Here is a 20,776-nt window from a genome sequence, read left to right on the forward strand (position 1 = left end):
AACAGGTTTGGGGCTGCAGGGTGATATGGCTGTGGCATGGTGGTAACGTCCACTTAACGTCAAGGTGTAACATGATTAGATGTTGATATTTGGTTGATTTTTAGGTTGATTTTAGGTTGGACATTGGACATTGACGTCAGCCTGACGTTGAGTTTTGACATCAACCCGATTTTCATTTCCAAACAAAATCTAACATCCCTACAATGTTGGGAAATAACGTCAATATGATGTTGTGTTGATGTCTTGTGCCTGCAGGGATTACTTTTGAAAGTAATGATGTCAAACACTGTCAAGTTTTTAGCAAAGTGTAACATTTTAGGTAAATTTAGGTAAATCTTTGCATTACCTGATCTTCGCATGTTAGCCGTATATAAGAGTTTATGTTTTAAACAGGTTGGAGTAAATCCAAGTAAAGATTCTCATTTTTTGGGTTAACTAAGTGAACAGCACAGAGTCAGTTAAGATTTTGCTGAACAAATAAATGCACATTATAAAAAAATACCAATATGGTTTTAACCAAAAAATTCTGTTAGCATCATCATGTAATACAACTGTTCCATTTATAATTTCATATCACTCCATTATCACATTGCCCACACCTCTCCCTGCTCTCCATTTCCATTAATCGCCTGTGAGTTCTTTCTTTTCCCCCAAACAGCCAAGCACCGCCCGTGACATCACTCACAGGAAGTGCATCTTTAGCGTTGGCTAATTTCCATCGATTGCCTCCAGACAGGCTTAGCAGACGCGCCCTGTTCCCACACAGAACTCTCATTTTAAGTCTCCTCGCCTGCAGGAGTCCTCTCTCGCTCTCTCCCTCTTGCACAATGAACGCAGTCAGCGCTTTTATCTCCTACCCCACTTGTGCTTATTATCAAATAAATGCGAGGCAGAGAGATACCCATTGACAGTAGCATGCATAATGACTGCTGGCTGTGTGAAATGGATTAATAAATAATGGGTGAACGCGGCTGAAAACAGCTTTTCCAGTCCTGCGAGCGCACAAGAATGCTCGACAGAACAATCCCCCAACACACGAGCCGTGCGTTCCGGACCGCGTCGAATGCAACACTGGGCAGAATGTAAAACAGAATACTCGGTGGAGTCTGCTCAGTAAATTAGAACGCTCTTTAAAATGTGAAACAGATCACTTGGCAAATGCTTCCCGGAATAGTTGACTGAAATTTCAAGGTAGATATCATCTTAAATATTGTCTTCTCCTTTTTTGTTTACAGAAATGTAGACACTTGCAGAGCTCTGGCTTTTTGTGCTGCTCAGAAATGAATGAAATATAAGGCACTTAGTGATTTACATGACCTCGTGTGAAAAATGAGCCATGATCCTTCTAAATCCCATTCATTGCCCATAGTGAAGTTGATCCAGGGGCTCTAATCCAAGGCCTACATCAGTGAATAGTTGACTGAAACACTGTGTCATAGCATTATTTTATTAAAGCTTCTTTTTGGGTCTACTTTAATAGATCATATCTTAGCTATTGATAGTTGCTTTTGGGAGAAAATTATTTAAGAGGGTAGCAACCACAGGTGCGTTTTCTTTCAGAGTTGTTTGTTTACTATGACTTCCCCCCTTTAAAGTGCTTTAAGACTTTAAAGATATTTCACTCTCTGATCACAAGGCTTTTCATTTTTCTTATAGATCCAACCACAAAACAAACCACTGTGTTTATATAAGTGTTAAAATCGTTGCTTTCTTGCTGTATGATATTTAGTTTTTTGTGTGTCAGGGCAGAGATGGCAAAAGTACACACATCCTTTACTCAAGTAGAAGTACAGATAATATCTGTTGATGTTTAAAGCAACTCTGGTTAAAGTTGAAGTACTGACTACATTCTTGTACTCAAGTAAAAGTAAAGAAGTACAGCCTAAAAAATGTACTTAAGTAAAAAGTATCCATTACTACTTCCTGTTTTAGTTTCACGCTGGGTAACTAGGACCTCGCATCATATTAATACATTTATACAAAATAACATACATTTCTGATTTTGATGTAAAAATTGTTGCTCATTTTCAGCAGGAACGTAGCCAAGCAACATCACACTCTGCAATATTGCAAAACAACACTGCTCAAAAATCTGTATCATCATCCTGACCCAAACCCACAGCGTTCAGCATGTAGTTTTTCTGCTTTTAGATCAAGAACAACAACTGCCATTAATGTCCATTCATACACTGTAAAAAATTGAGGCCTATATTTTTACAAATAATAAACATCTTTAATTAACACTAATTTTGTCCAAAACATTTGTTTTTCTTTTGCTATAATAAATACTATTTTACTATTTGAGCACTCAGCTAAAGCTGCTTCATTATCTTCAAAACTAAAATCAATATCGCCCATGTTTTCAGTGTTTCTTCTTTGTTTTGGATGGATCTCCAAAACTTTTTGCATGAACTTTTTTTTTTTCATGTGATAAATCCTGATGCTTTTCATTATAATTTATTCATAATATTAATAATTCTTATGTTAAAATATTTGTTAAACTAATTTAAATGAAGGCAACGGTCTGATTTAATGAAGACAACAGTAAAACAGTATTAATTCTGTATTAGGAAATAAGAAATGATTGAAAAAACAAAAAACAAATCTCAATGCATACAGCATCATAAAGGGTTTACCTGTTTAGTACCACCTGTACAAATGTTGACAAACTAAGCACATGATTGTAAATTATAATTTTTTTTTTTTTTTTTTGCGGTATTACATTGAAACACCAGAGAAGCCTGTATAGTAAACCATGGTCGGAAGTGGAGAAAAGTCAGAAATTTGAACAGGAATGTGTCTAATTTACCTTTGATCCGATTGACTCAAATGCACCTTATCACCCGGTGTAAGCAGGGCAGCTTCAATTATGTTTACATCGCAGACTCCCACTACATCAACCATTTTAGTCATCCATGGCTATCTTGTGATAAGCTTCACAAATTTGCCTGCGTACATGTGTGATCAACATGGGTTGAAAATGTTGCGCATTTGCCAGCAAGTGCGCAATAAAAAAAAATGTATAAATCAAAAAAGATTGAATTTGTGCATTGACAAGAAATAATATACAGTAAAAATTAATATGCAATTAAAAAAAATTAAAACTGCTTTTATTCTAGCTGAAATAAAACAAATACAAATTTTTCCCAAAGAAAAAAATATTATCAGACATATTGTGAAAAATTTCCTTGCTCTGTTAAACATTATTTGGGAAATATTTAAGTAAGAAAAGAAAAATGAAAGGGGGCTAATAATTCTGACTTCAACTGTGGATCGCAATACCAAACACATGAAAACGAAAGAAACAAGCCTGTTTTAAAAATGTAAGGAGTAGAAAGTACAGATATTTGTGTAAAAAAGTAAGAAGTAAAAGTAAAAAGTTGTCAGAAAAATAAGTAGTGAAGTACTGATACCAGAAAAATCTACTTAAGTACAGTAACAAAGTATTTGTACTTTGCTATCTCCCATCTCTGGTCAGGGTAACAGCAGAACTTTCCAAGTAAAAGCAACCTTTTTATAACTTGTTGTGGGCAGATGTGCCTAACATGAAAACAGGAGGGGGCCAGCGGCCAATGGTGCCAGGGAGTCAAACAGGCAATGATCTTGGTTCATAAACTTCAATTTAAAAAAATGCACCAATCTACGTATTAGCATTACTAATAATATTTTCTTTTATGGTGAATATAACTGTCATTTTAGGCTTGAAACTATTAAAATGAAGGCAGTTTTATTATTGTCTGTGATGGCAGCTGCAAGTATCAACATTCTATTATACATTAATATATAACTACTATACCTCGATTTAAGGAAAGTGTCAGTTCTTTCAGAAAATGTGCATGTCCTAAATCCAGTCGTTTAGTTTTATAATAAAACTGCCCTCATGTTTCGATTTCAATAGCGATTATTACGGCCATCATCACACTTTCTCGTACGTCCTGCCTGGGCAACATATGATCCTTTCAATCCCTGTTACTTTGCAGCATTCCAGGGGTTACAGTCAGCTAAGGGGCCGCCAGATTTAACCAGGATTAGCTCTAGATTTCTCTGGATTATGCAGGCTAGAGTGGGATTAAACCTGATTGCCAGATTTTTCCGGTTTGCCGGGCATATTTGAAAGTGTCTGTAAGGGAGGTTGTGTTTGCATGCATTTGAACATTTCCTCCACCAAGCATTCTATTCGGAGGCCTGTGTGTACAGTATATTACTACACTCTCAGAAGTAAAGGTCTGTGAGCTGTCACTAGGGTGGTACCTTTTCAAAGATTACAAAAATGTACCTACAAGGTCCATATAATATTATATTAATACCTCAAGGGGTACAAATTAGTACCTAAAAAGTACAAAATTGTTCCTCTTAAAATTTGTAGGTACTAATATATACTTTTGAGGTACCAATATGGACCCTTTAAGTACAAATGTGTTCCTTTTAAAAATGTACCAACCAAGTGACAGCTTGCGTACCTTTATTTCTGAGAGTGTAGAAGGCTGTTTAAAATCTTGTAGGAAACTGTTGGCAATTTGTAGAACTTCCTAGACTGCAGTCAAATCCAATTGTATCAGGAGGCAATGAGAGCTTCTCTGAGTTTGCATTCCCAGCAGGCACACAACATCATAAGATGTTAATATTAGGTTAGATTTAGGTCATGACGTCAGGTGACCAAAATTCAATGTCTAGCCAGCGTCTAAGGACAACGTTATTTTGACGTCCAATAACGACATCAAGTTACGTTAAAATTTGGTTGATTTTTGGTTGTGTTGGAAAGTGACCAAAATCCAACGTCTGATAGATGCCATAGTGCTAACGTCCACACAATGTCAAGGCCTGATGTTGGGTTCTGACTTCAACCCGATTTTCATTTCCAAACAAAATCCACGACGTTGGGGGATAACGTCAATATGATGTCATGTTGACGTCCTGTGCCTGCAGGGTTCTTCACACTGGCACATTCTTTGACAGAATGACTTCCCAGCTTTATTGCCACTACAAGTCACTGTTAACCATGGATTTAAATTTTAAGGTCTAAATGCCACTGCTAATTCAACCTTTCAATTCCTTGCAGGAGACTGGTGAAGCATCTACAAATAATAGATAATTGTTATGGCATCGCTGTCCAGCTTATACTGTTACGTGTCACATTTCGTCCTTGCTGCAGCACACAAACTGGACTTTTTGTAAGCTTTAGAGAGAAAATGTCAGCTAAGTTAATAGTTGCAGATATGGCACTATTCGGAATAGTTGCAGAAAGCATGTAGCGCACATCAGAGAAAGTCAAAGCAGGTCACAGACAGACAGCTACATGGTTGGCCAGCAAATGACTCAGAGGCAGACGAGCTTGAAGGTGTCTAGGTCAAATTCCGAAACCACAGGCCTGCTATTTATAATGCTCACCACAGCCCGCACCACCATAGCATTGGTGACTTCATGAATAATCTGCTTCCATCAAACATCCAGTACTCTTCCCTCATCTTAATGGAGCCACTAAGGGCAAAGAGTGGATCTTTTCACAGACTAAATGACAGTGCGTGGCCTTTCAAGTCTGAGAGTTGTCATGTTTTAAAAATGCAAGCTTTTTACAACAAGCTCATGTGTAGACGGCTGTTTGGTGAGCTGATCTGCAGAGTGGCGGGGTGCTGGTAGCTACTGTGAAGTCATGCAGCCTATAGTTGACTTGCTAATCACTGTTCCTCTGAGACAGCTCAAGCAGCGGTGTGACTGCTGATGATTGAAGCTCTCTTGCGAGTTGGGTGAGTCGTCTGACTGTCAGAGAGATGAAAGGCTGTTTGCAGTTTACCTGCAGCATCAAACGGCATCTGCCTCTCTCTTCCCCCCGCTTCTCGCACGTAGCTCCTCTCTTCCCGTTTCCACTGTAGTCATGGTTACCCCTGCAACAGAGCGCGGTTGCTGGAGCTGTCAGGGTGTCGCGCTCAGATCACCTCGCGCAGGTCGTTTCGGCATGCAGTTCCCACTCATGACACCGCGCTTCAATTTGGCTTTGATTAAGACGGCCCAGGAAGCATCTGGCTCTTTCGCCAGCACGGGGGCTCGTGTAATTTGGCAGAATAACCGGTGGAGAATAAAGCCCCTTCCTGGGGGGTGAGGGAACATAAATACATCTTGCTTATCCAATTTCTCACCGCGCTGAATGGGAGCGGTGCAAAAAGCAGCAAATCTGCCACTGGTGTTGGGGGAAGAATTAGCCCCTCAGGTGTGAGGTGACACTGAAGCAGCACGTTCTCCAAGATTAGCCTGCTTTACAGTCGATATCCAGCTGTAGTGTAAATTTTGCCAAGGTAATTGGCTCTCTTTTCAGTGACTGATATCCGAACACTCGTGTGAGTGGTAATGGTTCTCAGAATCGCTACAGAAAACAAGAGGCTGCTTTCCGTAAAGGGGTGCGAAGGGGGATTATGGAGTATAGATGGGCTGATAGACGCACTTGAAGTGTAATTGTATTGTGGATGATTGAGGGACAGGAAGTAGATTTGTTTTGTCTTATTGCATTTTTCTTCAGTTGGAGCAGGTGAATGAAATTAGTGGTGTGATTGTGGCAGGATTAGAATGAGCGAAAGAGAGTGATAAACAGAATGCGGGACACGGAGAAAGAGATGAATGAGTGTGAGAATGAGGGAATCTGAGTGAAGGAGGGTGTGAAGAGGCTATGCAGCGCTGAGTGTGACGGTGTGTTTGTAAGGAGTGGAGCCCACACTACATTACTGTTGCTGTGTACACATGTCAACACATTATATGGATTGTTGGTAGTTTTGAGGTTTTGATGGACAGATTATAATTTTCCTACTGGAGAGAAGAAAATGGAGAGGGAAACAGAGAGGACTTTAGTTTTCTGAAGGATGTGCACCACAGCTTCCATCAGCAAGGGACAGCTAGGAACTTTGTCCTATTTAGTCCACCTGGGCAAAAGGGGAACAAGCAAAACATTTTGTCTTGGGTCCCATAGATTTTAAGCATGACACAAGCAGAAGCAGACTGAAACATTTGATCTACTTTTTTTAGGAATGGGTACGAAATTACTGTCCTAATCTTTTCTGAGTACAGATGCCATACAATCTAAAATTACAGTAGTTGGCCTCATTCTGTGGCAGTCTTTCTTTATAATGTCCTGGAAGCCAAGCACATCATACACAAGTTAATAAAAAAGCTTGTATATTTCAATAGATTCCATCCAAACACTTTATAAACTAATCATTAAAAATGTTTGATTGCTTAAAGTTTAAATAAAAGTAGTCAATACATTTCTTATTGAATTAAATCATTTGTACTTTTTATATGTGAGGGTAGTTGACAAATAAAACATGCTACTGGGAGTGAAAAAATGAAGCTACAAGGTATTGGAGACCTTGGTATCTATACATGTGAATAGATGAAGTGCATTGTTAGGTGTGATGCACAACGGAATGCTTTTTGCTGTGACTTTTATAAACAAGTATGAATAACATGATTTACAATATATCACAGCCTTGAGTGCCTTATTGGTTTATTAAAGCACATAATAATCATTTAAATTGTATTTATTAAATTCAGAAGGCATAATAAATTATGAAATATTTACAGTTGATAGTGGGTCATGTTCTATGCAATGATGTACACATCACTTACTGTATGTGAACAGGTGTTTTACATCATAGTTTGCTATACTGCCACCGCTGGAACAACATATCGACCAATTCACATCGGAGACTATAACAGTCATTAACATTCTTGACTCTGTTATTCGCCAAAGAAATAAAAGCATTTCTTTGCTGCATCTGTACCACTGAAGCCTCTCTCTCTTTCGCTCACTCTCTGGTTTGGTTTCCTTTGTCTGGTGCTCTCCAGGATCGCTAGCTTGCCAAAATCACGCCTCGCTCTCGCTTTCTCATCTCACTCTCTGGCTTTCCCTCATATTTCCCCAAGACTGCAATCGATAGAGGCGTCTGTGATCAGGTTGCCACGTGTGATTCATTTGGGTAACCTTGACTACGGTTTGATGTGCGTGTGGACTTGGCTTGGCTAGCTGCAGCGTGAGTCAGAGAAAGCGTGTGCCGTGCAGGAGCTGGTCTGCTTACAGTATTGATTTGCCTGAGCAGCCAAGAGGGGCTTCACCTCTTCCTGCAATGAGTGCCATGAACTGTTTTTAGAGTTTTATAGGAACTTGCACCCTGAATAATCTTATTTTGAATATCTGTTGATTTGAATAGCACTTGCTCAATATAAAATATTTTTTGAATATTCCTTGTATTCCACAATTTATATATATATATAATATATATATATATATATATATATATCTATATATATATATATATATTATATATATATATATATATATTATATAAATTGTTATTCTCCAAAGAAAGAAAAGCATTTCTTTGCTGCATCTGTATCACTGAATCCTCTCTCTCTCTTTCTCTCACTCTCTGGTTTTTGTTTATATATATATATATATATATATATATATATATATATATAACCACAGCAGTCAGTGCCTATCAATAACTGTTTAATTTATCCAAATAATATTTATTAATAAATGCACCCATTATTCATGGTTTTGTTTATCATTCATGCTTATTATGGCTCTTCAATGTATGTAGTAAATGTATATATGTAAATTATATGAAAACTGTAAACAAATTTAATTTGAATTTGGTACTTTGATGCCATGTTTAAAATGATTAATGCCTTATTCCTACTTTTTTTTCTTATATCTACAGAACTCCATTAGACACAACCTCTCCCTGCATACCCGATTCATCCGTGTTCAAAATGAGGGAACAGGAAAAAGTTCCTGGTGGATGCTTAACCCCGAAGGTGGAAAAATGGGCAAAGGGCCCCGCAGACGAGCTGTATCCATGGACAATGGCACTAAGTACCTAAAGAGTCGAGGCAGAGTCAGCCGGAAGAGAACAGCAGCTGTGGGAATGGGTAGAGAGCTTGGAGGACCTGGAATACAGGGATCGCCTGAACATGGAAGCCCCGCAGGGAAAGGAGTAATGGGCATTGGAAGTGAAGAGTTTGATGCCTGGACAGACCTCCACTCCAGAACAAGTTCTTCTGCATCAACGTTAAGTGGATGCTTGTCTCCTATTCTGGCTGAGACAGAACCCGATGAACCAGAGGAAGGAGGACTTTCATGTTCAGCCTCCCCACGACTCTACCCTAGCCCCACCAGCACAAGATCTCCAGCACTGGGAACAGGTGGACATTGTCCCTCTGTTGAGCTTCCACATCTAGCTGATCTTACTGGAGCAATCAGCTTGGAAGAGGGCTACTCCCAGCCTCTACCACTTAAGCGCAATGGATATCACTATGGCCCTGCACCTAAAGCAGAGACCTCCTACTGTGGTACAGTCTATGGCCAACCATCCATGGGCATGCTTAGGCATCATCATACGCCTATGCAGACTATTCAGGAAAATAAGCCTACCAGCTTCCAGCGTGCCCTTAGGGCATACTCAGAGAACAATGCTCTTGAAAGTTTGCTTGCTGGAGGGCCACAATACTGTAGTAAGGACATGGTTGTGGGGCAAGGAGGAACATCTCATTCACTTATGTCACAATCCAACACTGCTGTGCATTCTCACGGCCACAATCAGAGCCACAATCACAGCCAGAATCACAATCATAACCCAGAGCATGGCCACAATCGCAATTCCAGTCAAAGCCTTCACAATGGTCATGGAGTAACTCATGAGCAAAACCCAAGCCATCATCATACTCCCAATCAAGCTCATAATAAGCATCACCCAAGTCTTGACTACAATCACCATAAACAACATAGTGGCCATGACTATGTATCTCATGACCACAAACTCAGTGCTAGTCCCAATCACATGCACAATCACCTTCAACACAACAATTCCAGACAACCAGATCTTTCTCCCAGGGTGAGCAATGACATGTTGCAACCCTACAACCACAAATCATCTAGCCTTTATGGCCCACGTGCTCATCTTCCTTCTACTTCTCTCCCTCCTAACCCTGCCAGTGTCTTGGATGTACCCCAAGACCCATGTCGCCTGGCTTCAGCTCCCCATCCTCGCCATCAATCCTACCCAGGTTCCCAACTCCACCAGGGCATGACAGAACCCTGGCAGGGGTATTACCACCACACATCACAGAATGCTAATTACCATGGAAACCACCAAGCTAACCATCACCAGGATCCTCAAAACCGGTTGCAATCTGAGCTGGAAATGGATGTGCACCAGAACAGTTTGGATTGTGATGTGGAATCCATCCTCCTGAATGACTTTATGGACTCAACAGAGGGAATGGACTTTAACTTTGACGGGTCATTATCACAGGGTGTTGGCATGGGAATGGGTTTGGGGATGGGAATGGGGGTTTTTGCAGGACCTCAGCAATCACACAATAGCCAGAGTTGGGTGCCTGGGTAAACTGCGAGGACATTGAGGGCCTTCAAATAGGCAAACATTCAACCATACAGCCTTCTGAAGGGCAGCAGGTCAAGTTGGGAATTATAATGAACAAACTGACCAATATTCCCTTTCACTGATGTCAGATTCTGGACTCATAATTATTCCCTGAACCCCCCTCCACCCCACCCCACCCCATCTACTCCATTGTCCCTGCTGTGGAATAATGTCATAGTGCCCTAACAGTCTTTTCTGTGGTTCATGTCCTTCAGTTTGTGCTCAATTCATCACCTCAATCTCTTTCTGGGCAAAAGCTCTGAAGCACTTTACATGGCCATCCATTCTGATGCTGTAACGACCACCCCGCGACCTGGGAGGAATCACATTGTCCGCTGGCCTGGGTTTAATGTATGCAAACGACTTTGTTATCCTTGCTGAACAAAAAAAGTAAATAATTAAGCATTGGTGTTGTTTTACTAAACATGAGTACAGGATTGAGCAGTTGCTATAGCTGTCTGAGTGTCTGTGCTGTCATTTGTGTATTCGTCAGTGTGTGCGGGTGTGTGAGTGTCTGAGTGTGGAGCTGCTTTTCTTTGGTAAATGTACGCACCTCCTCCCAAGGAGGTCTATTGGATGTCCCTTTATTGTGGGCCAGGACAGTCATCCATCAGACACACTCTATTGATATTCAGCATATCCTTTTTAATCTCCAAAGTAATGCACCAGCTATGCATCACTGTTGCAAATAGAATGTGATGCTCAGAGAGCACAGGGCTGTTTTTTTTTCCCCGGACACACAACGGCTTAATGTGTTTTGGCGAAAGTGATGATTAAAGTCACTCTGCAGTAAATGGGGGGGGCAGGAGGAGGGGTATTAGAAGAAGGTAGGGAGGGCAGAGATGAAGAGATAGAGGGGGAAAAGGAGAAATGCAAATATTATCACTATGCCCCCTTCCTCTCCATTCTGTGAATTTATAAAGCTTTTCCTGTAATGAAATAAGGAACGATCCAACACTACCGCACATCCTGTGCAGGGCTCTTTCCTCGTTCACCTCAACCTAGCTACTCTGTGGCACTCTTCCTCTGTCTTAAGCTAATGCCTTGGCTTTGTTTGAGCAACAGTACCCTTCACTGTCGGTCAGCCCTACCCATATCTCTACCCTACCTAATCAATGATGATTGATCAAATTTGAAGCTTTGTCAACCTTCATTAACTGTGGTAATTTAATACAGAACTGGACTCTGGAAATGTCTTTGTAACAAGCAACTCAACTAACCATCAGATAGTAGTTCTACTGTATCTTAAATGGATGCTGTCTCATATATAGACTGAGGTCTCAAAAACTTAAAACTAATAAATATATAGTTCCAACAATTCCACCATCTTCCAAAGCTTTTGTTTTCTACACTAGTGACCTGAATGCTGATTAAGTTAGGCAGCAAGCAAAAAAATAAATAAATCGGTGCTATATTCTCTTTGCAGACTTGACCTATCATGCTACCATTATCCTGTGATCTCCCAGAATCAGTAATTAAATGAAAGTGTGTATTTTTTCATTTTGAATGTAACATAACACTATGGATTTCTGACAGAGAGATCTGTAATTTTGACATGGGTGGAAATGAAAGGGGCACATTTAAGCATACATTTAATATGCAATTTGTCTCCCCACTATCGATACTGGAAAGTATAAAGTAATGGACACACCACATGAGTATCATAATTGACATAATTAAATCGCTGTTATGAATGTAGCTAAAAGGTAGGCCTGATAATTTGACTGGCAATTAAAACACATATCAGATATAAAAGAGCTCTGACAGTTTGGTCTTTGGTATGAGATTTTTTCAAAGCAACGCGAGGCTATCAAACCAAAATTGCCTGTATGTGAATTGCTGGCCTATCTATTTTAACAATTGCTAAATTATTTGCTGTCAAGAAAGACATTATACAAATATCTTTGGGAAGTATAGCAAAAGCTACTTTGGTAAATGTATTAATTGGCAAAATTTGAAGACTGAATGAAGCAGCACCTTCCTGATCAAGTCAGAAGACCAAACAATACACTTGCAGTGATTCATAATTACACAATTATAATGGCTTCATGCACACTACTAGTCAAATTCAAGAGTGGTGTCATGACTGCCAAAGTAAAACCATTCCAAGACCAAATATTTGAATTATCATGTTCTGATGCTCAAGGAGTGCATTCGACCTTATTACGAATTGAATGAGAATTGTCTGTTTCTCTCCAACAAGAACTGAAACTGTGGTGACTAAGATTCTAACCAAGTCGTTGATAATTTAGTGTTTCAGGTTATTTCATTCACTCTGTTTGTTTGTTTGCTTTTGTCTGCCATTACTGATGTTTCATAAAGAACCCCCCACCCCACCTCCCTTTTCCCCCTTTAAATCCAGCCAGGTGCTTTCTCAAAGACTGAAACCATCCACAGATATATGACTTGGATGCAGCTTTTTGTTCTGCTTAAATTTTGATGAGAAAAAACGTACATGGTGAGCGAAATAGAAAGGGCGGTTAAAAAAGATAAAGGAAACTGACAGAGAGTGAGTTGAAAAGGACGGCACTAGGTTGCTTGAAAGAAGAAGAAAAAAAGAAGCCCTCACAGATAGAGATGGTGTGTGTGTGTTTGTGTGCATGAGAGAGAGAGAGAGAGTCTGTCAGAGTAGCTTCCCTCAGCAGAGCTGTTTGAATCAGGCCAAATGTCAAGTGGCTCTCTACAGTGTTTCTCACACGGCCCGATCAGATAGCCATCCTTCTTTCTCACTGTCTCTCTTTCCTGCCAAGGACAATGAGCCCTGTCTTCATCCGCTTTCATTCCCATCTTTATGTTCTTTTTGAGGTGGCCAGGAATCTGTTGTTATCCAACTGTGATTTTGATTGCTGGCCCACGCCTGCTTCAGCGCTCAGCTTCATGTGTGCGTGAGCGTGTATGCGTGTGTGTGTGTGTGTGTGTGTGTGTGTAGCACAGTGATGTACCTGAAATGATATGAAAATGAATTGAAATTGTGCCCTGGTATTTACTATGCCTGGCTATCAATAATATAATATACACAGTTTATATTTATTGGGTATAGAGATGGGCTTGTGGATGACGGTATGGAACTCCTGTATCCCATTCATCTATATTATCATGATTTTATTACAGTTCATTTCTGTTTCATGCTGTACAAAAATCTGTATTGAGAAAATTGTATAATATTTTTTGACAAGCAAATATCAGTTTTATTTCTTTTTTTTTATTAAATGATGTATCTGCTCATCTTGTGGCCTGTAAAATAAAACAAAAGAGAAATTGAAAAACTCGAAAGCCTTTTTTTTTCTGTGTAAAGAATCTTGGGTATAAGAAAAAAAAAATCACAAATGAGATCTTTAACACCTTGCTTATCTCTTTTAGAAAACAATCCACTTAAAATTTATGTAAGATGTCATGACTAAAGTTTTGTTCGGTATTGAGACAAATCCTCAAGTGAAATATAATATTGAATAAGTGAAAAAAAAATAAATGAAAGCAGGGCTTGGTTAAATACACTAGCTGACTGATGATTAAAAAAGAGTGGTTAATGATTTTCTATCAAAATTTTAAGAAAGAAAACTCAATTGCCAAAAAAACCCTCAACATTTCTGAAATATTCCAAAGATTGTTTGTTTTTTGTTTTGTTTTTTTTGAAAATGAACTCTTCAAATGTAATGTTTGGTTCGAAGAATCTTACAATGGGAAATCTTGAAGGAACCAAGCTTTTCTAAGTCTGAAGCACATTTGTGGTAATCTACAGAGCCTTTTTCTGTAGATGTAGAAAGAAAGTTCTATAGATGTCACAAGTTTTTAGTGTAATTGATGGCAATTAAAGTACTTAATTTTTTTAGAAGTATTTTTATTGTATTTCAGCAAACTTTTTTTAAATGTATTTATTTTCTTCTTTTATGAGATATTATTTTAGGAGAACCTTTTTAGGCAAAGTAGATAATAAATAAAACAACTGAGAATTCAATTAATGCTCTTGAACTATGAAAGAGCGACCCCAGAGCAACAACATTTTCCTGTGGGATGCCAAGGAGGTCAGTGAGAATAATACTCATTATGTGTGTTTCCATGTGTGTCATGGGAATTTTATACGGTTTATAAAAGCAAATACTGTTCATATACAGAATTCAAAACTTAGAGAGCTACTGTTTATTGCGAACATAGGCCCTTTTAATGTGACATACATTTTTCACAAACTTTACATAATCAGGGACTTAATATAAAAGTGGCACGAAGCTAAGCTGATGCTATTATACTGTACAACACTGGTCTGCAATTGGGAGAGTTGAGCACTGAATAAAATAATAATGTATTATTATTATTGATCAAATTTCTACTCCTAATACATTCCACAATTGCCTTCTATATAAAGGACACATGCACTGTAAAAATCGCAGGGCTCCATGCAATCGATTAGTGTTGGGACAACATGAAGGACTTAAGTTAGCTTATTAGTTTATACAGATTTAAGTGAAATGAACATAAAACAATTAAATCGTCCTTCCAAAAAAACTCAAGAATTGTGTTGTTTCAGCTCATTTTAAATAAGATGTCTGAATAAACAACAAACCAAATTTTTTGAGCGTGCAAGGCTCTCTTTGAATTTGTCTAAAATTAGTCTACATTTTGCAAGGCCCTCATATTGGAAGCACATTCATGATATAGACAGTTCAGTAGGTTTTGAAACAGAATGTGTATACATTAATTTAAAAGTGCATCATTTACTATGCTTGTGTGTGTGTGTGTGTGTGCGTGTGTGCGTGTGTGTGTGTGTGTGTGTGTGTGTGTGTGTGTGTGCGTGTGTGTGTGTGTGTGATAAGGCTCGTTAACACCCCTGATGCTGTTCCACAGCTGTCCTTGTCCCTATGGAAGCTTTTTCACTGAGGGAATGCTGGCATCTGCAGTGCCATACTGTTCCACATCTTTCTCTGAGACTCACACACACACACATGCGCACGCACACACAGTGACACACATACATTGCTGATCGTCTAATTGACTCCGCTCATCTCTGGCTTTGCCTCGCCTCCACAGGCGACTGTGCGTGAGCGAGAAACGGACAACTGAGTCGTGAGAGAAAAAGAGAGAAAAGAGAGAGTGAAACGGTACTGGAAACACATGCTCACTCCCAACATGACTCCTCCCCCTCTTCCCTTGAGATAATGATAACCATAAAAACAGATTATTTTAATTTAGCTACAGAAATAAAGGAGTTCTTCATCCAGGATTGAAATTTCATTTACTTACATTAACCTCTTTTAGTCCCAATCCTTTCTGACTTTTTTTATCCATAGAATACAAAGGCTACAAATCAAGCTTTGCCAGTCAACTTCCAAAAAGGACTATAAAACAACCATGAAAAAAGTTTCCTGAAATCATATGAGAAGCAGACTGCATATTTTTTTCTTGATCGAACAACCTTCACTTTGGCTGAAGTTGAATGTGCATACATTTTAAGATACAAAAAAGTTTTGATGTCATTTTCATTTCAGAATTTCTGAAGAAAGATTCCTCTCACACAAAGCTCTGAATGCCTAGAATACAATACTTGGTAACACTTTATTTTGATGGTCCGTTTGAGTATTAGTAGACTGTCTGCTTAATATTTGTTGATACTGCTCCTTCAACAGACGTTTAACTGACTATAAGAAACTTTGCAAATACTTGTATTCTTACCAGCCTGATCTCACAAGAAAACGTAAGTATTTTACGTTTTGACAGTTTAGTGGCTAATTCGTACGAATTCGTACGAGTTCAGTCGTACGAAACGGTACGATTTTAAAAAGGAGGCGTGGCACCTAACCCCGCCCCTAAACCCAACCGTCATTGGAGGATGAGCAAATCGTACTAAATTGTACGAATTAGATCGTACGAATTCTTACGAATTAGCCACTAAAAAAAAGTTACGAATTGCCGTGAGATTGTGTTGATTCTTACACTAACCCTAACCCAAACCCTAACTCCAACCTAACAGTCTACTTATATTCTAACGAAAATTAGTTGGCATGTAGATGCAACTTAATTTAGATTCAACAAACGGACCATCAAAATAAAGTGTGACCCAATACTTGATCTGTATCGACTGCTTTTACAGGACTTTGTGATTGAAAGACTACAGTCACTATAGGTTTTGCATGGAAAAGAATCATGTCGTGTCACATTCATTTATAAAGGCAAATTTTTAAAGTAGCTTTGCAGTAATAAAATAAGAAGATACGTATTTGTTTACATTCTTCAATTAGGAAACACATTTCACATGCTGTGAAGCTTGGTTAATATAAAAATGTGGCAATATTCAGCCAAGTTTAGCCCTCTACTGCACACGTTATGATAGTTCTATATATATAAAAAATTTAAAACTGTTTTTCTTTTCTTAGAATGGCTTAACTTGAAGTGCTATCCAAATTTGGGGAGATTTTTAAGGTGCTTTATGATATGTTGCCATATGGCACAAATGTCCAATAGAAATTTATAGAATACAATAGAATACAATCCAATAGAATAGAAAACCACTTAGAAATTTCTAATTTAGAACTTTCCTAATATTTAATAACTGTATTGTTTAAAATTATTTGATTGGTGTTGCAGTATTATAAGCTTTAACACAGAATTTATAAATGACACCTTAAACATACTTTCCAACAACTGATATTCCAACAGCTTTCATTTATTCCATAATTTTTTTGCTGAATATTATTGAAAACAAACATAATATTGTATTATATGCATACAGCATACAGTAGGTATAAATATTTCCTCCAGTAAATATTATAGCAAACAAATAACAAGTCTAATATATCCAGATGCATCAGAATAATGTAGCTACTAGCTAACAATGTCTATATATTATACTATATATTATACTACACCTGCCTTATCTGAGCTAACTTAATTGAACTGTCTGCATCACTGCTCTTTTTATGTCCAGTCTGCATCATTCTCATGGTCACTAAAACCTATCTCATCCTCACTTTCATCTGCAGGAAGAGCCAGTTCTGTCTTTTTCTTCTTTCACTTACCATAGAACATGGTGGTGCTTGCTAATACACCGTTCTCTGTATTTATTTCTAACCAAAAGTAGTATTGCCATTATAATTAAATTTTATCCATAATGCAAATGCCATTAACATGACTAATCAACATTATGTCATCTAGCATTCATGTTGTTATTGTTACAACTTAAAAGATCACAGCTGACTTTGCTAGCTAGCTAACCTATTGCAATATTGCACATTCCACTATTGTCATTTGCCAACGCACAAATTTGATCGATTTACCAAAAAAACAGATTTGATAAAAACGTTTTTGTGAATATGTAATCATAACTTACTGGAGGTGATGTCTCGGATTTTTATTTTGGATCTGACATGAGTTGATCCTTTGTTTTTATTGATGTTTTCATTTGCATTCAGCAACTGTTCACGATAAACGCCAGTCTGTCAGAATTCGCGCCACAGAAAAACACTGCACATCATGTGATTTAACCAAAGCACATCATTGGCTAAATTATATCTTCTCTTAAAGAAACAGTGGCAGGGGAATTAACAAAAATATCATACAATAGAGGGTTAGTTCAACATCGATTAAATTTTAATCGAAAACAGTGTGAATGTTCAAAGTTGAATTCAACTCTACAGCAAAACACATCATTTTTCAGCTCAAGTCAGTTCAATGTCGATTCAGTTAAATTCAGCAATAGGGCAATGTTCATCAAATTATGATACAAGCACAATTCAACTATTGAATATGTAATATCAATTCAGATATTGAATAATAGCTCTGCAAATTACTAGTGCTGTTATTTAATTCAATTAAGGTAAAACTGTTATTATTCTTTTATCTGAAGGTTTTTTAAAATAGTTCCCTTTCGTATTCCTTTGAAAAATAATCATTATTTAAATCAAGATATGAATGAGGATTTTTTTATACTGAACATGAACCAGATGAGTAATAGACATATGCCATTATTCAATAATTCAATATATTATAATGAAAATGTGCAATACTGACATTCCGGGCACTTTAAAATACTGTGAATAATTATTTGTTTATTATAATTATTTTATAATTATTATTTATACATTTTATAATTATTAATTATACTTTTATGTATAATTATTTATTAAGAATCAATTAATAGATAATTAAGGGTCTTTTATGGACGGTCTTTTATGATTAATCAGATTGCTATATTGGCAGTGGTTGTTCATCAAAGCATCAAATGCTGGAAGTCTTAATAGGCCGTTTATTTTCAAACATAAACATTTTCACGATAATCTGGCCTACGGCTTTGAAAAATTTCTGACTATTAATAGGCCTTATGTTTGTTAACTCTCTACAGTAAGGTTTCATTTGTTAACATCAGTTCATTTAAGTAAAGTCAATACAATGACAACTAAAAAGCATTTATTGAAGAAATAGTTCACCCAAAAATAAACATTTTCTCACCCTACACTCTCAGAAAAAAGTTCATGGTGGTACAAATAATGTTCCTTAAGGAACAGTTTTGTACCTTTGTAAAAGTTGTACCTTATATCGTACAGGAAAGACCTCTTATGATACTGTTCTGTACCTTTTATGGTACAACTGAAATGAAGGTACACAATTGTTCTCATGAAAAGGTACATAAGAGTTGGAGAACTCCTTTATTACAATATCTATGAAAATAAACATTAATGGAAAGGAAAAGTGATTTTATGAATAGTTTTCAAACTAAAACATGAATCATCATTTAAAAGCGTATGTTTAACAAACCCATAAACATTAATTATTAAGTTCTATAAAACTAAACAACTGGTAAAACAAAACTTTAGGTATTGTACGCTAAACATTTAAGGCAATTTTAATAAACATTTGGTAAGTATTTTCTGATAAATACAGTTTCATTATTGATATCCGTACCTTTTGGCATTTGCTTTTCAATACGCAAATGAGCTGGCAAAAGTCCTGCATGTGTAAAGTGTTCATGCAGACATTTTAGTATTGTAAAACTAATCCAACATTGTGCATATCTCGTTACAATACTTTTGCATAATTCTATTTCTATTAAGTAAAATTAAGTAAATTAAATTAACTTTTAAGTGATTACAAAGGTATTGTGTGAAAATTGGAGAAAGATTTGTTTTATATTGTACATGGGAGAATGTATTTCTGTAACATTTTTGTGAAATGCTTAGCAAAAATAGACCTTTTGATTTATGTTAAAGTACTTTTTATTCTTTATTGTAAATAATATTGTTTAAAAATGTATTTGATGTTTTATATATACTGAAAATAAATTGACTCATTTTGGATAAAGCAAAATGCCTTTGAATAGTTCTTGAAGGAACACATTTGACACTGTTAAGGTACAAAGTGTCTTGTCACTGTAGCGGTACCTTCATGGATCAGATTTGTATCTTTGATGAAGGTACAATATTGTATCTGCAAGTACCCAAAAGTTTTGGTTTCCCATGGTACCAATCATGTCCTTAAAGGTACAAACTGCAATGGTACAAATTTGTTTCTTTGTCTTAAGGTAAATTTATGTTCCATAAAAAGGTTCTGCCCCGATGACAAGGGTTTGTACCTTCTTTGGTACAGCATTGTACTATTTTTTCTTAGAGTGTTTTCCTTTTTGGCAAGCGTTTCTTATATATACAAAAAAAATCTTTAAACAGGCATTCACAGTAGGAGTAACAAATGCAATTGAAATCAGTAATTACTAGTATCCATTGTTTTTCAAAATATATTTAGTGTTCAACAGAAGAAAGAAACTCAAACAGGTTTGGAACAAGTGAAAGTTGAGCAAATAGTAGCACAATTTTTATTTTTGGTTGAACTATCAATTGAATTCTTTGTTACTGTCTATTAACACATTAAAACAGAAAGTCATAATCCTTTTATTAAATTGAGTTAATAGCTAATAAAATTATCTCATTAATTAACTATAATTTCTCTCAATTTTAATGCAATAATAATAATAATAATAATAATAATAATAATAATAATAATAATAATAACAACAACTATTTTAAAGATCAAAATTATTAGCCTCTTAGGAAATACATAAATATTTTTTTCGAGTGGCTACAGTGCAAACCACTGTCGTCTAATGTTGTTTAACTCAAGTGTCTATATTGCACTTTAAGCTAAATACTATTTTAGTACTAAAGTATCTTGTGAAATAACTCATCATTGCAAAGACAACATAATTTTGGTTTAAATTATATATTTTAAAAAAAATCTTCTGGAAAAAACATCACCTGGAAAATATGTGAAAATGAACAACAATTTCACAAGAGGGCTAATGATGGAAATGTATATTCAACAATGCAATACACTAAGTTTATATATTTATATATATATATACACAC

The 20,776-nt window shown here is 36.9% G+C and overlaps 1 protein-coding gene across 2 annotated transcripts in view; it reads left to right on the forward strand.

Moving 5' to 3' along the window:
* foxo6b (forkhead box O6 b) overlaps nucleotides 1-10,574 on the forward strand; it is a 45,703-nt gene extending 35,129 nt beyond the window's left edge. For both annotated transcript variants that reach the window (XM_056479655.1, XM_056479656.1), the window contains exon 2: nucleotides 8,712-10,574. In XM_056479655.1, coding sequence (XP_056335630.1) covers nucleotides 8,712-10,397 — 1,686 coding nt within the window. In that variant the 3' untranslated portion in view covers nucleotides 10,398-10,574. The remainder of the gene's footprint in view (nucleotides 1-8,711) is intronic.
* Nucleotides 10,575-20,776: the final 10,202 nt, after the last annotated feature.

This window comes from Danio aesculapii, chromosome 19, assembly GCF_903798145.1.
Source record: "Danio aesculapii chromosome 19, fDanAes4.1, whole genome shotgun sequence".
NCBI classification, from domain to species: Eukaryota; Metazoa; Chordata; class Actinopteri; order Cypriniformes; family Danionidae; genus Danio; species Danio aesculapii.